The sequence below is a fragment of the Paramisgurnus dabryanus genome, chromosome 5, assembly GCF_030506205.2.
Source record: "Paramisgurnus dabryanus chromosome 5, PD_genome_1.1, whole genome shotgun sequence".
NCBI lineage: Eukaryota > Metazoa > Chordata > Actinopteri > Cypriniformes > Cobitidae > Paramisgurnus > Paramisgurnus dabryanus.
In genome coordinates this window covers 26,604,741-26,631,832 of record NC_133341.1, presented here as the reverse complement: position 1 = coordinate 26,631,832, position 27,092 = coordinate 26,604,741, and the positions used below count along the sequence as shown (strand labels likewise).

Sequence of the window (27,092 nt, the reverse complement as noted above, 5' to 3'; positions counted from 1 at the left end):
ACGCATGATGTGAAAACAAACCCATCGAGCGAAATACCGAAGTTAACATGGCTATGAACGACTTCTGCAGATTATGTAAAGTAAATCGGGCCAGAGCTAGTTGAACACTATCCTTACGGTGTCTTTCCACTCACGTCTAAGTGGAGGAACGCCCCTCTCTCCTCACAAACTCTTCCACCAGACGGCCATAACCATATGTAAATTAAATCTTCCTACCTTTTTTCTGGTTAATCAGGAACGTCACCAAAGAATGTTTGCCCACGCGTCCTCCACCATTAACTGTGAACAATGAAATTTCCTTCCATGATATCTCGATTGTTGTGCACGTCAAGCTGTGCTGCACACAGTTTCTTGCTGACGATCGATAATAGTTGATAAATTAAACTTTTCCCAAAACCTGTCGGGAGTAGGGCAACAACATAATCTCCATTCAAAATGTTTAACAAACACTTTTCTTGTTCGGGATTAAGTTGGCAAGTACCGGTTCTCCACAACAGAGAAAATAGCTTTCTGTGCCTCCATGTCCACTACAAACTACAACCGTACATTCGGCGCTTAGCGTCTACGTCACGGCTCTCAGCCCGCCCTCTGTTCATTGATTCGCCGGTTGTTTTGAGACCTGAGGAAAACTGTTTGAATGGGAGGTATCTCAGACTGAGTACAGAAGCGTAATGAAATTTAGCGGAAGTACAAAGTCTGACGTAGTCAGGCTAACAATTTGTACCTTTAACCAAAATAAGTAACTTGCAATTTTATGTTTCAAATGGAGATGGCGATATAGAGAGAGAATTGCAGACTGCGGCTTTATATTATACACATTTCTCTCTTGCGTTGATTGTAATGGTGCGATTTTGTGATGTCACGACACTTCAGTGGCTTCTGATGCAGGGTGGGTATAAAATTGTGATTCACCTTAATGTGAGATCTGTTTTCATTTCGGTTTAAGTGTGAGGAGTGATAAATTTCACAAGACCGAGGTATTACTTGACACATGCTCTGAATTATATCCCAATACTTGGAATTTATATTCTGGAGCTGTTTTATATCAAGCGATTGATTTAAACAGGAAGAAGTATGTAAGCAATGCATCTGTATTCTCCTACAAGCAGTCGAAAGTGAATGATGGATGGAGGATTTTCGCTTTGCTCAGTTTGTGTTGGCTTGAGTAAGCCAGGTGAGGAATACGCTGTGCATTTTTTGTTATATATATTTCATGCACAAATACCCTGTCCTTATATGACTGCAACCTCCGTGACCCGTTTACCCCCGTAGATTGCAAAAAATTTTACCGTCAGTATCGGGCATATCTAGATTTGTCAGAAATCTAGCGAGAGTTGTATGTGATATTTGTACGATGTAAATATTTAAAGTCCTGGAGTAACCCTACACATTTTGCAGTCTCTTTACTGTCCTCCATCCTATTTGGACACCTCATTGATTCCCCTATCTTTTCATTGTGTTTTTTATTAAAAGTTGACTGAAATACTCCAGTATCGTTAAATAAATAACCATTGAATGCCTCATGTAGCTATAAGTAAGGCGTGAAATGAATGGTTCCCTTCTGTAGCCTCTGGCTGATATTATTAGCTGCATGAGTCAACTAAAAAGTAACTATAAAGTCATATTACTATTTATATGTACAGTACAAAAGTATGTTGAACCCAAAGCTGCTAAAGTAATTGTGAGGAGCTTTCGCTAGCACTGAAACAGCCTTTCGGTTCCTCCTAGAGTTCTTCCACTGGTTCTTCTTAAGACATTGCTCTCTTTCTGAGTTTGACACGTTACTTACAGGCAGTCCATCGTTCACCTCAGCAGCCTATGAGAAATGAAGCAATGAAATGGGAAAGAATGAGGAAATCACAGCAGGTTGGTTTATTTGAAGTGTGTGGTATTTGGAGTCGTTCAGCTGAAGGAAGTTGTTACAGTAGCGCCCTGTTCAAAGGCCTCTGTGGATGTGAAGGAAGTGTGGGATGTTGCATTCTCTGCCCAGACTGCATTTTCAGAGTACATTACCCACAGTTCTCAGCTGGGCTTAGGTTTGCATGAAGACAATATTGTTTATTTAGGGGCGGTTTCCTGGACTTAAGCCTAATCCCAGACTAAAAGGCATTTTGAGCTGTTTTTTTATAGGGCTGTGACGATAAATCGTGCAGATGTGCCTTTTCTCAATGAATACATTTTAATAAATAGCGGTGAAATCCCGGCACATCCAAAAACCAGAGGGCGCTCTTGTTCAGAAACTCCATTTGTGACACTGAAGAACTACCACTAGCCTTCCAGAAAATGTCTATAAGAAAATTATATCGCTGTTTTTCACATTGTTTCAGGTATTTTTATGACAATAAAGAATATTTTGAATGATTTTGTTTAACGAGTGTTGTTTTATTAAATGCACGTTATAAACAATGCAGACTCATAATGATTTTAGATTGGTAAGGACTTCCTACTGAACAAAACTGTGTACTTTTAATTGGAAATGCAATTAATTGTCACAGCCCTGTTTTAAAACTTAAAACAACTTGTGCTTGTCATATCTTAAAATATATCAAGGCCATTGCTTTGTCTCAAGATGTACACCAGTATTGTTTTTGTAAGGTATGTTTGGAAAAACTTAGGGCGTTTTCACATGAGCACTTTTGGTGCGCACCCGGGTTCGATTGACATCAGAGTTCGGTACATTTGGATGATGTGAACGCTGTCTTCCGCTGTTAATTACGTATTATATGGAATGTCCCACCAAAACAGACATGTGTGTTTGTGTGCGTGCACTTACCTTGACAACAAAATGCATAGAATGCTTGCTTGAGTTTTGTTCTTATTTTTTTAAACCTTTTTTTAAACCTTTGGTTTTGTTTTCAAAGAAATAATACAAAAAACGCACTTTCGTCTGTCTGTCGCAAACATACTAAAGTCGTTTCAATGACAACGCGGTCTGTCTGCCGACGTCAATTTTTGCGGAGGCATTCAGAAATCATCTCTCTGCTTGCAGTTAGTCAATCAAACTTGTCGTCTTCTTGTTTACAGCGGTTGCCAAGCAACATGAGAACGCGCCGGCTGCAGCTTGATGATGCAAGCGAACCACGGTTCGGATGCAAAAATAATATGTGAACACAGTCCATGGGGGGCATGGGGAGGGGGGAGCAATCGAACTCTGGTTCGGACCAGGCAATCGCACCAAATGTGAAACCGTCCTTAATGTCCTAATGTTACTAAAGCCTAGTCCTGGTTTAATCTAAACCCTGTCCAGGAAACAAGTGTTTACTTCTTTCTCAGTTTTAATCTCAGTGGTTCATCTTAAGATCCTAGTGTCTAGGTAAGTGGTATGTTTAGGAGGAAAGACAGCATGTGATAAGTGTAAAATCTTTTACACAGCCTTGTTAAAGGAGGCAAAGTTCAAATTTCTCCATTAGCCGAAATGCCACACCCACAAAACAGGAGTGGATTCCTGACCTCAATCCACCCCATCCCCTGCTTTTCTACTGGCCTCTACTGTACTGTTTCTGTCTGTTCTTCAGGGATGTGATTTTCTGTATAAATATGGATTTCCACATTTTATCACTTTGGTTCGATGATTTACCTCTAAATCACGTAGAGTTTTATTTTTGTGATGGTGTGATGGCTTCAGTAAGTTACTGGCAAATAGCTGCCTGTAATACTGTAATTTCTACAGTTTTTTTTTACATTTTACAATGTATGGTTTCCGCAATGCAGGAACAGCTGGATGATTATCAGTATATTGAATATATCGGTCTTAAAGTGACAGCAGCCTACTGCTTTCTGTGTCATAAATATTTATTACACACCAAAAATGTTACACACCTTCAGTTTTTGGTAGCATGAAATGAATTCAAGTATCAAGAATAAAAAGACATTACTTTTAATGTTGAATATTGAGACAAAACATCTATCAAAACACAAAAAACAAATTCATCATCAATACAAAAATAAGGCAGCATCCTAACTGAAATGAAGCCTTGTAAGTGACTTGTGTGTTCAGAGAAGCAAAAACTAGTTAATATCTGCACAATTCCTCCTCGTGATGTGCACAGAAGCCTTAAAGGTGCTCTAAGCGAATTGAAGCGTTTTAGACCATAAAACATTATTTGTTACATACCGGAAACATCTCCTCACTATCTGCTTGCTGCCTGTCCGCTGATCAAACTGTAAAAAAACGCGATCTCTGTAGACAGCCCAGGCTTCACAAACGGCAATATCAACAAATGGCCAAACCTAGCAATCCCAAAACAAAACAAAGTATTCCAGCCAATAAACGACAAGAAGGATTTGGGGGTGGGGGTTGGGCGCGTTCATGAAAGCACGGAAGGGAGGGGGAGGGGGAGGAGTTAGCTACGCTCTGTCTGTTTGAAAACAGTTCAAACATCAACAGGAAGTGACGTCGCACATTATTCGCTTAGAGCGCCTTTAAACTACAGTTTCAGTGGAGGTTTCCTAACAGTATGTAGTCAAAAGCATGTATTTTGTGTGCATTTTCCATGCATGCAGTGCTTCCTTAAGGTTTTGCCTAAACCAGTAGCGTTATTAACTAACTAGACAGCATAATGTTGAGAATTGGAGCTATCGTGCCTTAAAATGCTGTTTATGTGGGTAGCCCACTAGGTTTTGTAATAGCTCAAGTGTCTCAAAACACTTGCCAAATATTTCTTCACATTCTGGATGTAACGGTCATTACAGTTTATTGTTTGTAGTATTGTGTCTTGTAGGGCTGTCACTTTTGAGAAAAATCAAATTCGAACGGATTTCGAATATCATGCAATGTATCCGAATATATTCGAATATCTAGCCCACCCCCCCCCCCCCCCCCCCCCGCATAAAAAAAACTCTAATGGAGATTCAATCACAAAATTATTAACAGTGCCAGTCATAAACAGGGCTGTCTGGATTACTTTTTTTACTTGATGTTTGATACAGGTTATCAACTTATGAATAACAAACTTATTCAGAACAGTAACAAACAATAACGTGACAACTTAAACAGCAGCATAAGTAAGGCATATAGCCAAGCCCAAACGGAATTCGCGCCCGCAGATTTCGGCAGAAAACTCCGCGGAATTCCGCGGATTTAATGCCCGTCATTGACAAGCACACATGTCCCGCGCTTGAGTGTGTTTGTGAGAAGAAATCTCATTGACAACAAGCACCCATACATAGCCTATCCCGCGGGTTTGTGAGCCGTCATTGACAAGTACATTAACCCTGCGCGTGCTGTTTCCTTGCCCGTTTTTAATGATAGAGAGCACAAACCCTTTGATACTTGAGATGAAATTAAACTTACCGCTGAGTAAAGCAGATCTACCTTGACTATGTCGTCTATGTGACGCGCGACAGTCAGCACATGATCATTTCAAATCCGTTTACAAGACAAATCCGTGTTGTTGTTTAATATAAAGTTTACATTGCGATGTAAAAATTATGAAATTATCTTCATACATGCTAATTTCATAATGCGAACGTATTAACACAAGCTTTTTATTCTGCTATAATATTTAACACTATAAACAATATGTAATTTTATATACAAACTATAATTCTATCTTGACATGCACATGAGGTTCATTTTGGTCCCATTTGATTCCCTCTCTTGCGCACAGTTGCCGTCGTCTGTCTCACTCTCAGCCTCCTTCCTATTACGAGGTGTTACTGTGAAAAATCCGCTAAACATGTCATTTTAAAAACCGGATGGTTTATTTAAAGTTCGAATACGGATATTTCACGTCATGTTCGAATGCATATTCGAATATCGAATAAAAAGTGACAGCCCTAGTGTCTTGCACTTGTCTTTTAGTTCTTCGATGTGCATTGTCTTATCTTTCCTTTCACATTAAGAGTTTGAGTTCATCAGACCCAGCACTTATACGTTTGGTTGTTTTGGTTGGACCAAGTGACAGCACCAAGTGTTCTTGTAATTCAGGTTTGCTTTCAAACAGAAACAAGACAAGCTGCAACAGATAAAACAGAAGCCAAAATAAAGTGCAGATTCTGGTATAGACTCAATGCTATCTGAAATCGTAACAGAGTGAGTAATGGTGGATTTATTTCCCATATTTCCATCTGGTATTTGTGCAGTCAAATTGAGCATGTCCACTTTGAACCCTTATTGGTTTATTAGCATGTTAAGGTGGATTTCATCATCGTTCCTCATACTAAAGACTCATGCTAAAACCTTGCTGTATGACAATAAGATAATCATTGACGTTTTTGTGAATTTCATTTAAACTGTCTGTAACTAAGATGTTTTATATGTTGTTAACGATGTTATGCTCCGATCGTATCTTAAGGTTATAGATTACATAATAACGCGGTTAGGATAAGAGATTTGCATTTAATACAGTTAAACCTGACAGTTTGCCTCAGCTACAGTAGCTGTATATGTTTGAATACTTGTGTCTTACAAACCATGCCATAGTATGAATGTGTGGAATCTTAACCATTTCAGATGATGCTTCCTGAACACGACTGTATTACTTGTAGATCGAGTGATAAAGTAAACATGTTAATATCCGCTCAAGCGTTTGTCACGTGATCGCGTCATTCTTATTCTTATCATTTTTTTGTTCTCTGCAGATATGTTCAAGCGGGTTGTGCGACAGAGCAAGTTCCGGCATGTGTTCGGGCAGGCGGTGAAGAACGACCAGTGCTACGATGACATCAGGGTGTCCAGGGTGACATGGGATAGTTCCTTCTGTGCGGTCAACCCCAAATTCGTTGCCATAATCGTGGAAGCCAGCGGAGGTGGAGCATTTATGGTTTTGCCTCTTAGTAAGGTGAGAACTTGAAATCTATGACTGTGCTGACCATTCAGTTTTTAGGATTAACTAACATGGGGAAAAAGGACTCTCATAAGTGTCATAAAATAAGTGTTCCTTCTTATAAGGTTTATATGGTGTGTTTGAAATGTTGGGGCGGATCAGCAAAAAAATAATCAGCTAATCTTTGGAAGTACACAAACAAAATGGTGGGAAAGATTCAGAGATATGGTGACAAAATTCTGGGATTTTTGAAAACTTTCCACAAAAACTACACGGGCATAAATGGGAATTGTGGCACAAGGATGAAATGAGTCAGATGTTGAGGAAGCTAATGTTTGTATGTGATACAGTTTGTGTAAATAACCCAGAATTTATAAATAATTTCCAGAATTCCCAAGCTTCGCAACCCTAAGCTGTTTACATGACAGCGTTTTCAACCAAAAACAGAGAAACTTTTAATGTGTTTTGGCTGTTTGCTTACTCCGCAACGGCATTTGGGGTACTGAAAACGCAAACATTGAAAGTAGGGATGCATAAAGATTAATCACGATTAATCTATAGCATAATAAATGTTTTTGTTTACATCATATATGTGTGTGAACTGTGTATAATAATTATGTATATATAAATATGCACACATGCATGTATAATTTAAAGAAATATTTTTTTATATATTAAGTATTTATATTTATATATAATATAAATTATACATAAATATACAAATGTATATACACATGTAAACATTTATTAAATATAAAGATGCATGTTTTTGCATTTATTTAAACAAAGTTGTTATACACAGTTCACACACATATATGATGCAAACAAAACCTTTTATTCTGCTATAGATTAATCGCAATTAATCGTTATGCATCCCTAATTGAAAGAAATTTTTGAAAATGACGGTTATGATTTCCATTTGAACTATATAAATGCATGGATCGTTGCATATGTCAATTTTTCAAAAGCAAGGAGAAAGTCGGCCAAACCTGTACAATGTTGATATTATGCTTGTTAAAGAACTTCGTATTTAACTACTACACCTGTATTTTTGAGGTTTGTGAATTTGTTTGAAAGGACATGTCTTGCGGATCAACGATTATGGCCTGCAAAAGATTTTCGTCCTAATGCTGGGTACACACCAAAAGATAATCAGGCTGATTTTGGGCCGATTTCCCCCCTTCCGACAATCCTAGCTATGTCCCGATTATCTTGATGGTTCTACAGTTTATCTTATCAGATTTTCCCTTGGTGTAAGGTGTGTTAAGAGTGTCTGAACCTGATCGGAAGAACTCAGAGCCGCCCCCATCGCGAATCGTAAATATTAAACATGTTTACGATTCGCGATTGGGGCGGCTCTGACCGGATCAGAAATCCTGATGTGCGGGGGGAACCCGAGGACAAATGCGTGCGCGCTTTTGAGATTATCACGTGAAACGAAACTAGGGATTATTTTGGGCCGATAATGATTTAAACAGACAACTTCTGGCCGATGCCGATACCGATATTAAACACTTCTATACAATACTATACAGTTGGTCTATTAGCTAGTTTATTTCTGCATCAAATTATTTTTACTGAACATGGATTGGATCTAATTAACATTCAACTGACCAACATAATAAGAGAGGCACAAATTAAGCTAAAACAAATATAATAAGACAACATGACAACCTTCAAAGGTGTTTTTTGCAATTCAGCATTTATTTGATTAACAACACTAACTCATTTTTAAAATATAATGGATTTCTTTATGCAGTTAATTAATAAACAATCGGTATCGGCCTTTCTCGTGCTATTGCCGATATGCCGATGGTTTCAAATTCATCAAAAATCGGCCGATAAATATCGGCGGCCGATACATCGGTGCATCACTAAACGAAACAATATCCAATCAGAAAGCAAGATAATGGAAACGGAAGCAGTCATGGCACAGCACAAAGTGAAGTTGATGCAAAGTGAACTTGTACAGACCATGTTCTCGCTGTCTCCACCACTTCACCCAAACCTTTTACTTTTTTCCTTGGATTTTCTGTGAAAATCATTTCAAACACTATCATTCAATTTTCTTACTGCATATTGTCCGCCATGCTTATTCTGAAGTCTCACAAGATTATGCGAGATTTCCTGTGTTCACAGTCGAGACTCTAGTTGAAAATCTGTTCATGTGTGGTGTGCTGTCTTTCACACATCATGGCACACCACACACTATAGGAGCAAAACGGTTAAATCTAGGATTTCTTATCCTCATGTATGTGGTCTATCACATTTTGAAAGTCTTCTAAAGGATTCTAGTTGTGAAATGGATTTTAGGTCTGTGTTGAAATGAAGAAGGTTAGGGTGTAACGTTGCTCCCAGCTAACAATCTTCACGGCACCCTCTGCCGAATCATGGCACGGTTTCAGTTTTGACATGGCTAATGGTCTTTGTTCGTGTTTGAGTGTTTAGACACATAATTACTACCCCGCGCTCCGGTGGTTTTTGCAATGATTAAGGTGTGATTCATCGGACGTCTGCCTTGATATATTTGTGTCAGAGCTGTTAGCCATCGAAGAAGTCCTACTGGATGTATTTTGAGGCTTTGGGTGGGCATGTTCTACCTAAATTGTATGTGCTTCAACTTTACTGTAACTATTGATATTTCTCTCTTTGACACAGGTGTTTGCTACAACTAACGATCTTGTTTCAAATTGGCGCTCTGAGTTAAATACATTGAGAAATTGCGAATTACCCAAGCAGAATCTCCAGGGATGTGTTATTTGATATGTTAGGATTTGAAATCAACTGGGGTTTCATTACCACAGAGGTTAAAGCACTTCTCTCTTTGACCTTCTGTCAGGGACGTGCCTACCACCACATGCTTGTATTACAAAGGCAGAGATTTGTTTCTTCTAGATAAAGAGTGTGTCATCTAGTTGGTTTTGTGCATACGTGGGATTAGTGTGACATGTTTGTGCATGTTGAAGTGTGTGGTTCATTCTCTTATTTGCAGCTAGTTATGTCCTATCTTTAATTTGCTTTGTAATTTTGGATTGATGGTGAACATTTACTATTTGTTGAATTGTGATCTTTTAAAGCTTTTTCAAACAGGTTTAAAAAACACTTCCCTCATCTACAATTGGTCGGTCAGACAACTAGTCCCACCCCAAAGTTTCACCATTATTGTATCTTATCTGGCTGTACCTAATTTATTTAATTTAATATCTATTTAAGTATTTTTACATCAATAAACTGAAACGTTTGACCTTTAATCAATGTTATATTTTCATGTGTGCATTAGCTTTATGTTCAAGCACTCCCATGAGGGTAAATGTTGTTTTTGAAAGTGTTGGAAATCTGCCATGCTTCATCTAGTTTAGGAGGTGGCCATCTGTAGAAAGCGTTTCAGGGTTGATTACGTATATCTGATGTTGTCATTTTGCACGTCTCCGATTACCGTGGTAATACCTGCGAGATTAGCGCTACAACTCAAAGCAGCGGTGTTGACAAGCATAGCAGCGGTCTGTAATTAGAGAGCGCTTAGATGCGACTGTGACATCCAAACCTTGGGCTCTCAGTTAAGATCCCGGGCCTGTCATCACGGTCACACTCCAAAACACACAGTCGCTCGTGAAAGATGTCACAGACGCTTTACTTGCCTGCCAGAAAACATCAGCCTGCCGAGGTCAGTCACAGCACATTTGTGACCCTGGAACACAAAACCAGTCTTAAGGGTCAGTAAATGAAGTGAAAGCTGAATAAATAAATAAATTGATGTATGGTTTGTCAGGATTAGACAATATTTGGCCAAGATACAACTATTTGAAAATCTGGAATCTGAGGCTCCAAAAAATCTAAATATTTAGAAGCTTTCCTGTAAAGCGATCTTAAAGTCCTTAGAAACATTACTAATGTCAATACATTTTTAATATGTTTATGGTAAGAAAATCTTCAAATGACCTTTGCTTAAAGGTGCTCTAAGCGAATTGACGCGTTTTAGACCATAAAACATTTTTTGTTACATACAGCAAACATCTCCTCACTATCTGCGTGCTGCCTGTCCGCTGATCAAACTGTAAAAAAACGCGATCTCTGTAGACAGCCCCGGCTTCACAAACGGCAATAACAACATAGTGGCCAAACCTACAAACAGAGACCATAACAAAGTGTTTCAACCAATAAACGACAAGAAGGATTTGGGGGTAGGGGTTGGGCGCATTCATGAAAGCACGGAAGGGAGGGGGAGGAGTTAGCTACGCTCCGTCTGTTTGAAAACAATTCAAACGTCAACAAAAACTAACGTCTCGCAGATTCGCTTAGAGCGCCTTTAACATGATTTTTTGCATTTAAAAAAATCATTGACCCATACAATATATTTTTGGCTATACAAGTATAACTGTGTATTTACATGATTAGTGTTGTTTTTTTACTTCTTTTACAAGCTACATTGAAGCTTTTATTAACCCTTTTAACTGGCGCTATCCCGTGAGCGGGACACCTACATTTACTTCAATATTTTTCACGTAAATGTTAATCTATCATGACAAACTATACATTTTGGAAAGGTCTAAGAATGTAGTTTTCATATTTTAAAACCTTTTAATAGTAATAAAAAGGCAGTAACTATAATTATTCATTTGTGACAAATGCAGCAAACCTCACATCAAACCACCAAGTTTTTTTTGTGGATATTTTATGTATTAAAAATGATACTATATTGCATTTTTTTAATTAAAATTAGGCTTCTAGACAAAAAAATGCCAGAGTTATATTAATTTGAAGGTGTACATAACCTTTTCACCACCCCCCCACTCAACAGGGCTGCGTCAGTTAAAGGGTTAAAGTAAAGCATTAAAAAGTGAGTAATTTAGACGCTATAAATCCTTTGTTGTTGTTTCACCCCTGATGTGCAAGTGTGATGGGAAATTATTAATCTATGAAAATGAAATCATGTCTGTTCTTGGATTCGCGCTGTGGTGTTTTCTCTGAGCAGATTGCTGAATCTTCTGTCTGTTCCTCTTAAATCTGATTCAGCAAGGATTAAAACGTGTTTGCTGCCAAAATCCAGGCCAAAGTCTCATAATCTAAACTGAGATTTAGAGCATCAAAGTTCGATATGCCAATATTAAATATATTTCAAGTTTATGTTTTCATATAATGTTCTTTACCTTATGCTGAATGATTTTATGTAGAAAACTAGTAAATTAGTTGGGTTGTCACAGAATGGTTCACATTTTATTTCTGACCTCATATACCCTTTAATGCACACTTTCCCATTGGGTCCCTGTGGTGCATTTGTGCACGCTGGCACACCTGCTGTCCTTCTGTTCTGTCTAATGCTTTGCACCCCTCCTTACGTATCCACTCTCAGTCTGATTTCATTTAGCACTGTATCCATCTGTGGGCTGTCTTACAAGGCTACCCCATTCTCAGCAGCCCCCCTACAATCAAGACAGCTGGCTCTGGTGGAGCTATTGTCCCTCACCGTATGCCAGGTCCTCCACAGCCCTTTGTTTCCCAGATCAGCTCTGTATGGGAACTTCTCAATCTCAGCAGACTCTCAGAAATCTTCAGATTCATGCATCGGTCCATTGTTTCTTCAAAAAGAACATGAGAGCAGGTTGGCTCGGCGTTTGAGCTCAGCTCTTGAGAAGTACAAGTGGCCAGCATTATAAAGTAAAAAATTCAGAAAACTTAAAGGTGCTGTCTGTAGATTTTAGCACATCTAGTGGTAAGATTGCAAATTGCAGGCATCGCATAGAGAAGCTACGGTAGCCGCCACAAGATAAACATGTCGTCATCTGAGACAACTTAGCGCACTGTAGAGCAGTTTGTCCATTTAGGGCTACTGTAGAATCATGCCGTTGCAAAATGCCGACTTCCATGTAAGGGGGCCCGTGGTGTATGTTGATAAAAACTGCTCATTCTAAGGTAATAAAAACAATACAGTTCATTACGTTAAGGTGTTTTTATTCACCACTGAAAAATAGCTATTAAAATGTTACGTTTCTAGCAAGAGATTGTTCTAAAAGTTACACAGTGCACCTTTAATATAGTTGTGTATGTATAACTACAAATATTTAACCTCTAGCTAAAGTTACAAATATATTTTGTAGTTCCAAGTTGTTAAAGGGACACTCCACTTTTTTTGAAAATATACTCATTTTCCAGCTCCACTAGATTTAAACATTTGATTTTTACCGTTTTGGAATTCATTCAGCTGATTTCCAGGTCTGGTGCTATCACTTTTAGCATAGCTTAGCACAATCCATTGAACTGTTTAGACCATTAGCATCGCACTCAAAAATAACCAAATTTTTTTTATATTTTTCGTGTTTAAAACTTGACTCTTCTGTAGTTGCATAGTGTACTAAGACCGACGGAAAATTAAAAATTTACATTTTCTAGGCAGATATGGCTAGGAACTATGCTCTCATTCTGGCGTAATAATCAAGGACTTTGTTGCCGTAACATGGCTGCAGGAGGCACAATGATATTACGTAGTAAAAGTAGTCCCCTGCTATGAAAGATACTAAGGGAACTATTTTCGGCTGTTGCGTAATATCATTGCGCCTCCTGCAGCCATGTTACGGCAAAAAAGTCCTTGATTATTACGCCAGAATGAGAGCGTAAAAATAGGAAAAATATAGGTGCGATGCTAATGGACCAATCAGATTCAATGGATTGTGCTAAGCTATGCTAAAAGTGGTAGCGCCAGACCTGGAGATCAGCTGTATGAATTCCAAAACGGTAAAAATCAAATTTTTTACTCTAGGGGAGCTGGAAAATGAGCATGTTTTTTAAAAAAGTTGTGTTTCCCTTAAGGTTGGTGATTACCTCATTTGGAGTGATGGAGTTGGGGGAGGAGTTTTAGATGGACTTTTTTGTGAAAGACAGAAAGCTTGACGCTTATTGTTTTCCCACGTTAAGGAGACCATCAGGTGTCTAACTAATCACATTGTTGTATTTCTCCCCCTGCTCAAATGTGTTGTCTCATTAACATATGAAGGAAGCGGTGGGAAACGGATGGCCACAGTGTTCCTCTGTGCTAGCATTCCTGCTTTCCATTCAGAATGACCAGAGTGACTGATTTTCTTCCATTCTGTCTGACCACCTTTCATCTTGAGGTTATAGCCCGAAATATGACCCATCCCACAGGAAACTCCCTGCTTATGCTTTAACACCAGACTGTGTTATGATTTTAGCAACTGTTTCCCTTTCGGAGCAAAAGTCGTGAAGGAAATGGCTGTTTTGGTGCATGAGGAACATGAGTGTTTATATGTTGTCTTTCCTGTGTAGTGTAATGTTCTGAAAGGTATATTGTGTTGACAGTATTTGTGGCCTAATGTTGATTACCATAGTTTTTTCCTTTTTGTAAAAATATCTGGTAAAATTTTTGCAAACAGGTTACGGCAGTGTTTGTCTACCCAGGGGGGGCCCTGAACAGATTTTCAATGGGGTCCGAAAGTGCTCATTATAGTTGTGCATGAGTCTTACGGCATTGCCTTGACGCCGTAGGCTACGCGTTGGTTTTCATATATACTCGTCCCCGTCGATGTGCAATTACACATTCAGACCGCTAGTAGGCACTGCCACCGCTGTCACTAGAATCGAGCTAGGCGGGCATGGTTTCAGCAACCAGCCACCTCAGCTTCACCCATGTCCCACCTCTTTACCCATTTTCGATTTTCCGCGAGTGATTCGCCATGACGCGCGGTCAAGATGGCGACAGCATACAAGGTCTACTTTAAGCTTGAAACGATCTTCACAAACCAATGGGTGACGTCACGGACACGCATATTACACATTGGAACGTTGTTGTTCAAGGTCAGGGACAATTTTTTTTAGCGGAAGGAATGCTTTTATTGATTTAACTTTATGAAATTTGAACTCCGCTTCGCGTCGTGCCTAACAACGCCCTTCAGTCGTTACTTATTCACGATACAGCACAGCCCCTCGTACCTTATTGCTTACATATACGTCTATGTGCAGTCTGTGCGATTATTCATTATTTTAGTTGTCATGATCATGTGTCGAAGAATAAAGGATATCAATGTATTGTAATATTTTACAATATGATGCTGTATTGTCGTGCTCATGCTATTTTTTCCATACATTTAAGGGGGAAAGAATATTAAAAGGAAGCAACTGTAGCATTGGGTGATCGCACAGATCGGCTGCTAATTTTACCACACTTTTTTATTTGAACAAAACCCAAACACCTGTCAAAAGAGAGAGGTTCACAAGTAGGCCTACAGCACAGTTTAAAATAACTATACACTTAATATAAACAGTCACAATATTATTTTACCGACACTCTGATATTGATTTAATATCGTATTGCGTGTCTCTGATTTCAATACTTAATAAAGCGCAGTAAACTTTGCCCCCAACTTGGACTAATTTGTGCTGAAACCAGAACATTCCTTTCAATACATTTTAAGGTCAGTCGGATCTTCAAGGCTTTTGTTTAGACTAGGTTGGACATCTTGCATGGGTTTCCCCCGTATCTAAACTGAACCCCATGAAAACCGATTCGACTCCCTTAACAGAAGATGAGAAGAGAGGAAGAGGAAATAGAAAAAAACGAACAGGAAGTCAGTTCAGTCTCTATACCCCAAAGTCCACCTCCATATATCCTGTACTGCCACACAGACACATGTAAGTTAAATTGTGTGTGTGGCCATGGATGTGTCTTTCTTATTCCCTGTCTGTACTCCAGGAGCCCCCTACTGTTCCTAGTGCACTTACTGTGCGCTGACTGCTGCTGACTGCAGATTTTACCTTATATGGTCATCCTCAGCTCCCCGCATGTCAGCCGTCCAGACCCATTTCCTCTTTTCTCTCCATTGGCTGAGCCAGAGCACTCGCTTCCAATATGCTTTAATAAATGTAGGGGGGTCAGTGTGAAGTGAATAAATATTTTTTTTAAACGTCAAATGAAGTTCACGGTTGTGATCTGGATGCGTTTCTTTTATTGAACACAAAGGTCATTGGTTCGATTCCCATGGAGCACACGTTGATAAAAAATGTCAATCAAATGCATTTGTTAATTTTACATACACCTGCCCTCGATTCTTCATGCTTTTATTTATTTTTTGATGGTTGTTCATGGGTCTCTTATTTGAGCCACTTGTGTTATAAAAATCCTTCAGGTCCTTCACATTTTTTTTTGCTTTTTTAGCTTTTAGTTCTAGCATCTTATTTCACCCCTTTCAAACAGTGACCGTATGATATTGAGATTCCTTTTTTGAAAATTGAGAGATTCATACCCAACTATGACAAAACATACAAATATTCAATGATGCTCAAAGAGGCAACACGATAAATTAAGATCCAGGGTTGTAAAAGTAAACTTTTAAAATGTATTTTTGATATTATCTGACCTTTAGACCGTTCGCCCTCATATAGCCTTTTTAAACCCTCTCTTTCTGGCCACATGTATTGGCAAGACTCATACACCTGCTCACCCAGAGGCACTAATCCTGCCCCCTCTTTCCTGATTGGCTGTTTCTATATTTCATGTTTAAGGACATGATGTCTGGTTGGTCAGCTGCCGGGGTGCTTCATTCAGGACACAGCTGCCTTTGGGTGCTCATGGATATGTGGATGAAATGGAAATTTCCATGTTGAATAGATAAGACAGACTTGCTTTAGCTTCTACTTTAGCCCCGTAATACTTTGCTCTGCCGTCCACCTCCACAGTGTATCTGCTTTGTCTGTCTTGCATTCACATTTACCAATTTCATGTGGTTTTTATCCTAAGTGAGAATCGAACCCATGGTCTTGGCATTTTTAGTGCCATGATCTGCCAGTTGAGCTACAGCAAATCTGTATTTGTGTTAATCCATATTTAGCTGTCTCTCATCTTCTCCTGCTCTCCAGTTGTCTCTTTTCATCCTTTAGGCTCTTTATTGTGTCAGGAGTAAACTGTAAAGGGATTTACGGAGATGAGGAATGTTTATTGAATGTGCTTAGATAGACTGGCTTTATTTGACGTGGGAAATCCACAGTAAAGTTGCTACGCAACAAGTGTGGCTCATTTTTTCCTGCTGTGATGTGTCAGGATGGCTCCAGTTTTAGTAAACTATAATTAATTCAGATAAATATTCATGATGTAAGTTTAGTGGCTGAGTTTATTATTCAGTTAGTGTGCTTGATATAATGACGCAAAACTGCTGCTCAACTTTATAGTGCACTGAACGGTTTTGTTACTATTTTATTTATTACCATTTTATTATTTTTAAAGGAGTAATTAAGTGGTTTCACACATTCAGTCTTTACTGATAAATTAATTTTTTTTTTAATTAGAAAATCTTTTTTTAAGTAGAAAATCTGCTTGAAGTTGGACACATGTAAATTTCTTCACCAGAGTTGTTTAAAACCGTTCACTATATATTTGCCGAATTGCCCAAGTCATTTGGATGCTCTCTGTTGAAACCTTGTGCTTGGAAATTGCTGTGTAATGTTTAAGACACAGGTTGTGACTCTTTCCCTACAGTTCACTTTGAAGTCATCTAATAAAATGTTGCTTGCTTAAGAGCACCATTGCACGACTGTCAACAAAAATATGGATATAAGCAGATATAAAGTCATAACCCACTAAAGGCCAAAAAAACACGTATATCATTTTAGTGACTCCATTAGATGAAATTATATGTTTATGTAAGAAAACAATGTATATTTTTAGATTTTAGATTTTTATTTTTTTGAGTTTATGAAGCGATCAATATGCTGTGTGTCCATGGCAATCTATTGTATATTTAAATATGGCTGCATGTGGATAACGTTGAATCTCATTGGTTCTCCTGTCTGGTGTGTCTTTTTTTGCGTATTTCATCACGAGACATGCAAGAACCAATGCAATTCAACATTATCGAAGTGCCGCCGTATTTGAACTTACTGCGCTGAATGTTGCCACAGTTACACACCATATTATAACCACACAGCTCACTGCTTTAAAAATGAATTAAAAGTTCATTTTTTCTCTCTGTGTGTCCTACAAACACATACTTTGACGTTGAACATATCAAACAATCAGACTAACACTCTTTGACAGTATTGGATTTTTATCCTTAGTATCTCTGAATGTGTTAAAGGGATAGTTTGGCCAAAAATGATATTAAACCCATGATTTACTTGCCCCGAAGCTGTCCGAGATGCATATGTCAATCATTTTTCAGACAAACACATTTTCAGTTATTTTAGACAGTAAAGTTACGGGGTCCACGTCTTTCAAGTCCAAAAAATGTGCATATATTCTTCCCCAAAGAAATCCAAACTGCTCCAGGATGATAAACAAAGGCCTTCTGAGGGTAATCCGCGCGGTGTTGTTGTAGAAATATTTATATTTAAAACTTTATAAACAAAAATAACTAGCTTCCGGTAGCGCCGCCATCTTAGACTCCTCTGTATTCAGGAGAGAGTATTAGCGTAGTGTACGCACTTTTCTTAGTGACGTATGACAAATTCGGAGGGCGGGGACACAGAGCAGCAGCAGAGAAACCTCTGTAAGCTGCGTAAACTCTCATCCTGAATGCAGACGCGACTAAGATGGCGGCATTACCGGAAGCTAGTTATTTTCGTTTATAAAGTTTTAAATGTGGATATTTCTACAACAAAACGGAGCGGATTACCCTCAGAAGGCCTTTGTTTATCATCGTGGAGCCGTTTGGATTTATTTTGTGAAGGATGGATGCACATTTTTTGGACTTGAAGGACGTGAACCCCATAAGTTCACATTTGATTAACTGAAAGATCTAAAACATTTTCTAAAATATCTGAAAATTTGTTCGTCTGAAAAATGATGGACATATGCATCTAGGACGGCTTCTGGGTAAATCATGAGTTTAATATCATTTTTGGCCGAACTATCCCTTTAATAAATAATGAGGCAAGCCATCCCAAAATCCACAGAGAGATCATCATTACGGATCAACTGCTCCAATGTCAGTGATCCATAAAAACCAAATGACAGTAATGTCTGGAAATCAATATGGTGGCTAATGTTTTATCAGGACCTTTACTGTTTAAAGGCTTTGAGTCTACTGCGTCATACTGGAGTTTACCTTTTGAGAAGCCATTGTCCTTGATTTACCTTTTTCTTAATGGGAAGTGATAGCGAGCTAAATGAAGTTCAAACCTTTAGATGTGTAAATGGCACAAAAATGGCACAATAGATAGGAATCTTTCTCAAAGAATTATGGGAAATAGTTTGTAGATGCAAATCGTAGTGGTTTCTGGGAAATGTATGCCTGTTTTCTGAAATTGTAACATTCACAATTACAATTCATGTCTAATGCCAATTAGCGTCGGCATGTAAATGAACCAGCTCCCAGTTGTCTGGGTTCAAAGAAAATCATAGGTTTGGCACTAGTATTCGTGACCTGATCTTAGCAGTAAAGTATTATTAGCATGCAGCTGAAGGTTTTTTTTAGCGGAGTTGAAAAATGTTCAACTTTGGGTGAAACACTGTACTTGTCAATGTCACTTTTAACTTGGTGGTCCAATCACAGTGAAGGAGGGGTGGGACAAATATCACAACAAAGCAGAAGTTTCATATCAAAACCAAAGCACCCACTGTCGCATCCATCTGGCGTTTTTAGCTTTTTGGTGGTGTACACCCCCCAATTTGCTTTTGATAAAAGCATCTGTAAAATGCTGAAATGTAAAATGTAACATTGTCTTGTTAATTATTCCTACTAGGGATGCACCAAATGTTCGGCAACCAAAACTATTTGGTTGAATGGCAAATGAAAGCTTTTCGACGTTCGTACGCATTTTAAAGTGTCAGACGAAGGTGCTATTTTTGGCTCATTAGTTTCAATTGCCGAACATTTTGGCCATCCCTAGTTTTTAAGTGACTTATGGGACCGAATTCCAGAATATGCTCTGGTTTGTTCATGTGATGGTTTGTGCTGCCCACAGCTGGACTTTGAATTCATTCTGTTGTTATTGGCCAGCGGCAGCACTGTATCTGTGTTTGAGAGCCAGTCTGTCTCTGTTTGTTTTGCTGTTCATAGACAGATTGGTTATCAGTGGTCTTGATAACATGAGAACACTTCTTTGTGTATAAGGGGGGATTGTTTATTTATCCATCTTACGTTTTCTGTCAACTTTCATTCTTTCATGCCAGAGTTGTCTTCCTGACATCATCTCTCGTTGTTCTTATTCGACAATCCAGACATGCTTCAAAAACAAACATGCTCACGAATAGCTGTGAAAAGTCTGCTGTAGTTTCTCTTAGTTAACGGTGTTATAACCGTGCCCAGACTTGAGAAGGAATGTGTACACGGAGTGGTTTTAGGCACAGGTGGGTTGAGTCTTTCTTTAAAGGCCCGGCCCGGCAATAGCAGTGGGTGCTGGTTCATTTGCACAGACTAGTGCGTATAACAGGGTTGGGGCTTGGCTGTGATGTCATCGAACCAGAGGCAAACCAGGCCTAATAAATGGAGCAGCGTGAACAAAAGTGTGGGTGTGGTCGTGTCTAAACACGCATTTAACAAAGTGATCGGATGACAGCTGATCACACAAGCCTATGCAGAGATTATGGCCTTGCAGGAGATCAAAGGTCGTGACCCTTATAGCAGAGGTCGCTGATGTCATCTGATGTCACCAGAAAGTCAGCTGACTAGGCATGAGACCAAAGCCGTGCCTTTATTTGTTTGCTTCTTTGTTCCTTCGTATAAAAAAGACAAGATGGAAATATTCACTCATTTCGGTGTCTGCATTTTTAAGTTGAGAACAAAAGCCACTGTCTGTTTTCATTTTAAATCAGCTGTCCTGTGTAAATGTTTTCTGCTAGGTTGAATGGCCGGACGAGCTATTGTTTAAAAAAAATACAGAAGGTTGGCTGCCCTCCCACCCAACTTTTTCATGAAATTTTATGACCTTGCCAAGAAGGTTTATTTTGGTATTACGTCGTAGGGCACCATGCTTCCATAATCTCATATTTTTCTCTTTGTGTTTTCTCTGCAGACGGGCCGTATAGATAAGTCCTACCCTACAGTATGTGGCCACACCGGTCCTGTTCTGGACATTGACTGGTGCCCTCACAATGACGAGGTCATCGCCAGTGGATCTGAAGACTGCACCGTGATGGTACGCCACCCTTCTTCCCTTTATAGTCTCATTTACATGCTGGTGAAATGCTGGTTTGGGTCAACATTGGTACAGCATTGTGTCAGTAGAGGAAAGGCATGGGGAAACACACATACTGTTAATTGTATGCCTTGAATGCACCACAAGTCACTTTGAATAAAACAAAACATGCTGTAACATCGACCACTAAATAAAACAACAGATTTTACAACAGATTTGAATGGGAAACTTTTACTAATCTGGCCATTGAAATAGTCAATGAAATTGGGACGTAAGATATCGCCCATATTGCATTTTAATACATATTATTTGGGTAGTGTTTCAAAATACATAAAAAATTATTATAGTAGTAAAATTTGGGAAGATAAAATAATCCCTTTAGGGAAGTCACGCCACTAAGGTTCTAAAGATCAACCTGGTAACTTAGTTTTGGTAAACCATTCTCTGCAAGCATGTGGAAAAAATAGGTAATTGAAATTTGGCTCCTTCTGTGATGTCAGAAGGGGATAATGCCGCCCCTTAATCTTTACTATCCAACCATGGCACTGCCATTTAGTGTTGATATAATCTAATTTGCATTTAAAAGGACACACCCAAAACTGGCACATTTTTGCCCTCACCTACCAAGTGGCAATTTTACTACTATTTAAATCATCTCTCACCAAAAATCAAGAGTGAACACGTTTTGGGCATTTGCAATTTATCCAAAGTACCAGATTCTGTACTTTAAAGTCACTAAAATCGGCAAATTCCTGTCAGACCTCCTATATCTTTGTAATTGACACACACATGTCATGACATGAAAGCCCAAACCAGCAACTTGAACTTTGATTCAGCATCACATCTCCACCCACCCTATAAAGTTCATTGTGGGCACCCACATGACTCACAGGACAGACTGCTGATCGGATCACAACATAAGCGATGGTTTTCTCTGGACTGTTTTAGATTAAAGCTTTCTTTCTTTTTTTTTTTCTTTTTATTTGATAAAGGACTACACACATTAATCAACATTACTGTAAATGTGCCAGTATTAGCCAGCTGGCTAATTTTCAACTGCAGTCCTTTGGCCAGATGTTTTTAGACCAGAAGCTCAGTCTGAAGTCATTGAATCAGCAGTTACTATTTTGTCTCTCTGAGCTCAGTGCTGCTGGCTTTGAATGTTTTGTTCTTGCATTACTGGCCCCTTATTTGGCCAGAATGTAGGAGAAACGGTAACTTTTATGTTTGTGTACATTGTAATGAGTTGAGTTTAATAGTGGTCTCGCTCTCTCCTGGCAATATCAAGACAATACAGACTGATAAATTCAGCGGTTCCCACTAATACCCTAAGGTCCATAGTGTTTTAATTTAATTAAGGTATTTTCATGTTGTTAGTTGCGGTTTTTTTATTTTTTTATTGTTTGATCAGGACCCTGACGTAAAGCAGAGTCTTGTATCAACCTGACAAGGATTGTGGTAGTTACTTGGCAATTAAAGGCACACAAGGCAAGTCTGAGTATTATTTCTCTACTAGCTCCCCCTAGTGTCTGGGAGTAAATGCGTTCTATATCTAAGACTATACGAGACTGAAGGACACCGGGTCGGATACAGCGAACTTGCAAGTGGGGTATTCTTCCTACAGACGGTAGGGGCATGCGAGAGAGTCTTCATTCGTCATGTAATGAGTCATTTAACCATATACCGACTTACGAAGATGATTTATTAACATAAAAATGCTGCCTTGTGTCCCTTTAAATCAATAGGCTGATGTTTAGGGGTGCAAGAAAATAATATGTAAGTATTGTGATATTTTGTTTGGCAATAGTGTCTCAATTCTAAAAAAAAAAAAAAAAATATATATATATATATATATATATATATATATATATATATATATATATATATATATATATATATATATATATATATATATATATATATAAGTGCCATGGATCTTGTAGGATTTTAATAAAAAAAAAATCTTATATATATATATGATATATATATCATATATATATATATATTAGATTTTTTTATTTTTATTAAAATCCTACAAGATCCATGGCACTTATTTAGTTTGGAGTTTACATCCCAACAGCATTCTTCTTATCTCTGAACAGTGACAGGAAGTACTAGCATAGGGGCTCGCCACCATTTAAGGTTTGCATATGGTGGTGAGTTCTCAATGTCAGCTTTCTTAAAACACGATCCTTATATATTCCCGAAATAGGAAATATTTCAATATATCACACAGCCTTACAGCCTTGAAATGTATTGAAACATACCAGAGGGAAACCCACGTACCGTGGTGCGTATCGTAATGTGAGATTCTTGCTGATACACAGCCCTAATGATGTTGAGATATTGATCTGCATCGAATTCAAGAAAAAGACTATAGAGTGGTGTTTAAGACAACTGTGAATAATCCAGTTATTGTGCAATTCATTGTTGAACTTGCATCTGAAGTATTTGACCAAAAAATGTGTTTTTGACCAATGAAAATCATGTATTCTAGATATAAATAATGATGTGATTATGTAGTAAGGGGATAGGTTTCTCTAATATGAAAGTTGTCTCATGGTTTACTCATGCTATCTAAGATGTATATGACATCTGTTTAGTGCTTTAAATGTGACATATCATGAAAATCTGACTTTTTCTGAATTTAGTTTCTGTAAACCAGTCTTTGCAAGCATGTGAAAAAAATAGGTCATTAAAATTTGCCTCTTGTGATGTCACAAGGGGATAATACCGCCTCTTAATCTGTACTATCCAACAGCACATCTGCATTTAAAAGGACACTCATGCTCAATGCTCATCTGCATTTAAAAGGACACACCCAAAAACGGCACATTTTGACATGTTATAAATTATTATCTATGGGTTATTTTGAGCTAAAACTTTACATACGTACTCTAAGGACAACACAGATTTGTTTACATCTTAAAAAAGTCTTTAAATGTCCAATGAGATTCAACGTAATCGACATGCAATATTTGAACTTATCACACTGATCTGTGTTTTGGTTTTGCAATTATTCATCTGAACAAAAGGTGTATAAGTGAATATGAGTAAATTTAAATAATTTTTTGGGTCAACTGTTCCTTTAACCTGTTAGGTTTTAATGTTTATATAAAACATGTCAGGAATTTACATTTAAGCAGCAACATTCATGCCTTTATAAGCATAAGCTAAAGTTGAGGAAGTGCTCTCCTTTATTTGCCCTTTGGTGCCCTCTTCAGGCAAATTAATGTAATTGTAGTAGAGTAGCTTAAAGGCATTATTCACAAGAAAATTTAAATAGTGTTTGTTTGTTTGCTTACCATCATTTATCAAAATATCTCCTATTATGTCCAACAGAATAAAGAAACTCATGCAGGTTTAGAACAAAATAAGTGTAGTAAAGATGACCGAATATTCATTTTTAGGTGAACTTTCCCTTTAAAAACGTTTTGCAGCACACGCCGTGTTTTTGCATGGACGTGATGTTCGAGTCTGACCTGAATAATTTTTTTATCCCGTTTTTATCTCCTCTGGAAATTTCTTTGCTGTCCTATCTGTTAAAATCATCAAATGCCTATAAAAGTATAATAAACGTTAACTAGAATGTCGTCTTCTTTACTCTTGTCAGGTGTGGCAGATCCCAGAGAATGGTTTGTTGACCCCATTGTCAGAGCCAGCAGTTGTACTGGAGGGTCATTCAAAAAGAGTGGGCATTGTTACCTGGCACCCCACCGCCCGTAACGTTCTCCTCAGCGCAGGTAAGATGCAGCATGCACCTGCTGTATGAAAACCAGTAAACAGTTTCCAGGTAGGGCTACACAATAAAATACCACATGCAATAACTTGCGAAATAATGCGATATACAATATGATAATAATTTAATTAAATTTTTAAACGTTGACACATTTTTAACTATTAAAATGACATTTGGTTATCGCAAACCGGACCGGTTACGATATTGTGATAATTTCAATATATCTGTATCAGGTCACCAGATTCACACCTAGATAGTGAATAAGTGTTTATCACGTAGGCATGTGTTTAGATAGAAATTGTGTTAGTAGAGACCGGGATCAGATGATGACGCAAGCCAGACTCAAACTTGCGTCGGCAGCGTGAGCCGCCACCGTGCCACGTGTTGAAGTATAGGCATCAACCTCCAAGCCACATCTCCAAGTTTATTTTTAAAGATGTCTCGGCTATAATCCAGGTGCTTTTCTGAGCGACTTGTCAATGGAAAATCAAATCCAGCTGTTTTTAAATAAACTTTACCAGATGTCATTGAAACAATATTAAAATAGGTCGTAAAAATGTAGTTCACCGTCTTAACCTTCAATGCAAAGAGATTTCTTGGATGGACTATCACATCTATAACATCTGTATGTTGTGTTTTGGCTGCTGTGCTGCACCGTGCAGTTTGTTTATCTTATCTATGATGTTAGTGTGTTTCAGTCATAACATATCTTATGAATTCACCCATCTGATGTTTTCTCCTGGGTTTTTTTTTGTTGCAGGATGTGATAATGTGGTTATTATCTGGAATGTGGGGACGGGAGAGGCCATGATCAATCTGGAGGATATGCACCCTGACCTCATCTACAGCGCGTGCTGGAACCGCAACGGCAGTCTCATCTGCACCGCCTCCAAAGACAAGAAAATCCGTGTGATTGATCCTCGCAAGGAGGAGATCACTGCGGTCAGTACATGCCTATCTGGGTGAATTACCTACGGATATAAATATATACTGTATATATTCAATTTGAAGGGATAGTTCAATGAAAATTCTGTCATTAACTCATCCTTAAGTTGTTGTAAACCTGAATACATTTCTTTTGTCTGATAGACATGATGATATTTTGATGTTTTTAATCAAACTGTTTCTGAGCACCATTGACTTCCATAGTATTTTCTTTCCTACTGTGGAGGTGAATGGTGCTTCTGTTTTCTGCTTGACTACAAATATCTTATTTAAACAGGTTTATAACAACTTGAGGATGAGTAAATAATGATAGCATAATTTTTTTTATTTTTGGCTGAACTATTACTTTAATAAAATTATCATCAGTTCTTTTTGGGGGAGACTAAATATGTTTTTATAATATCTAAAAAGATAACTTTAGCATGAGTTCACTTTTATCTATCCAATATATCTAAGTTGCTAAAGACTTGACAGGTTAATGATAAAAGGGGCAGCTTCCCGGACAGGGTTTAGATAAGGGGTCTCCAACCTTTTTGTGGGCAAGGGCTATCGCAATGGATAAAACAATCTGGAGGGCTACTTTTTGATTTACTTGTTGATTTTATTTTATTTTACTTGTTGATATGTTTAAGTATTGTTTTAAAGGTGCAGTGTGTAAATTTTAGCGGCATCTAGTGGTGAGGTTGCGAATTGCAACCAACGGCTTAGTCCACAGCTCACCCCTCACTTTTGAAACGCATAGAGAAGCTACGGTAGCCGCCACCGGACAAACATGTCATTGTCGGAGACAACTTGGTAAAAAAAATTGTCCTTTAAGGGCTTCTGTAGAAAAATGGCAGCACAAAATGGCGACTTCCATGTTAGGGGATACTCTGTGTATGTAAATAAAAAGGTCTCAATCTAAGGTAATAAACACATAACGGTTCATTATGAACGGTCTTTATACACCCCTGATAATATAGTTTTGTTGATTATTTTGCATTTCTGTCAAATGATCCTTCTAAAAATTACACACTGCACCTTAAAAGGTTAACAAGCTAATATAAAAATATGTAAAAAATTTGGCGGGCACCTCACAGACTCTGTGCGGGCTACCTGGTGCCCACGGGCAGTGCACCACTTTGGAGACCCCTGGTTTAGATCAGCCAAGGCCTAGGCTTTAGGTATATTAGGACAATTAAGTAGTTTGACCTACTAGTAAAATACCTTACAAAAATCATTACTGCTGTGCATCTTGAGACAAACAATGGCACTGATATAGTTTTAGATATGTCAGTGCAAGCTGATTTTAATTAGGACAACTCAAACAAGTATTTTAATCCAGGAAACCACACCCCAAACAGTTAAAATGTGCAAAAAATATATATCTAGGGATGATAAATGGGTCTGGCTTCTAATCTGGCTATGAATAAGTTGCAAGTTCTTGTAAATCAAAGATCATTTTAAGTTACACAATTGTCAAAGGATGTTGTAAAAGCATCATGGGTCATTTGCATTTGCTTGCTTGCTCGCTCCCAAAAAGATTTGGTTGCTCTGTTTTGAATAAATGTTAGCAGGACACT

The 27,092-nt window shown here is 38.2% G+C and overlaps 1 protein-coding gene across 3 annotated transcripts in view; it reads left to right on the top strand.

Moving 5' to 3' along the window:
* Positions 1 to 27,092, top strand: part of coro1ca (coronin, actin binding protein, 1Ca) — a 54,249-nt gene that overhangs the window by 19,605 nt on the left and 7,552 nt on the right. For all 3 annotated transcript variants that reach the window (XM_065250723.2, XM_065250725.2, XM_065250724.2), the window contains exons 2-5: positions 6,583 to 6,782; positions 20,724 to 20,846; positions 24,460 to 24,589; positions 25,346 to 25,527. In XM_065250723.2, coding sequence (XP_065106795.2) covers positions 6,583 to 6,782; positions 20,724 to 20,846; positions 24,460 to 24,589; positions 25,346 to 25,527 — 635 coding nt within the window. The remainder of the gene's footprint in view (positions 1 to 6,582; positions 6,783 to 20,723; positions 20,847 to 24,459; positions 24,590 to 25,345; positions 25,528 to 27,092) is intronic.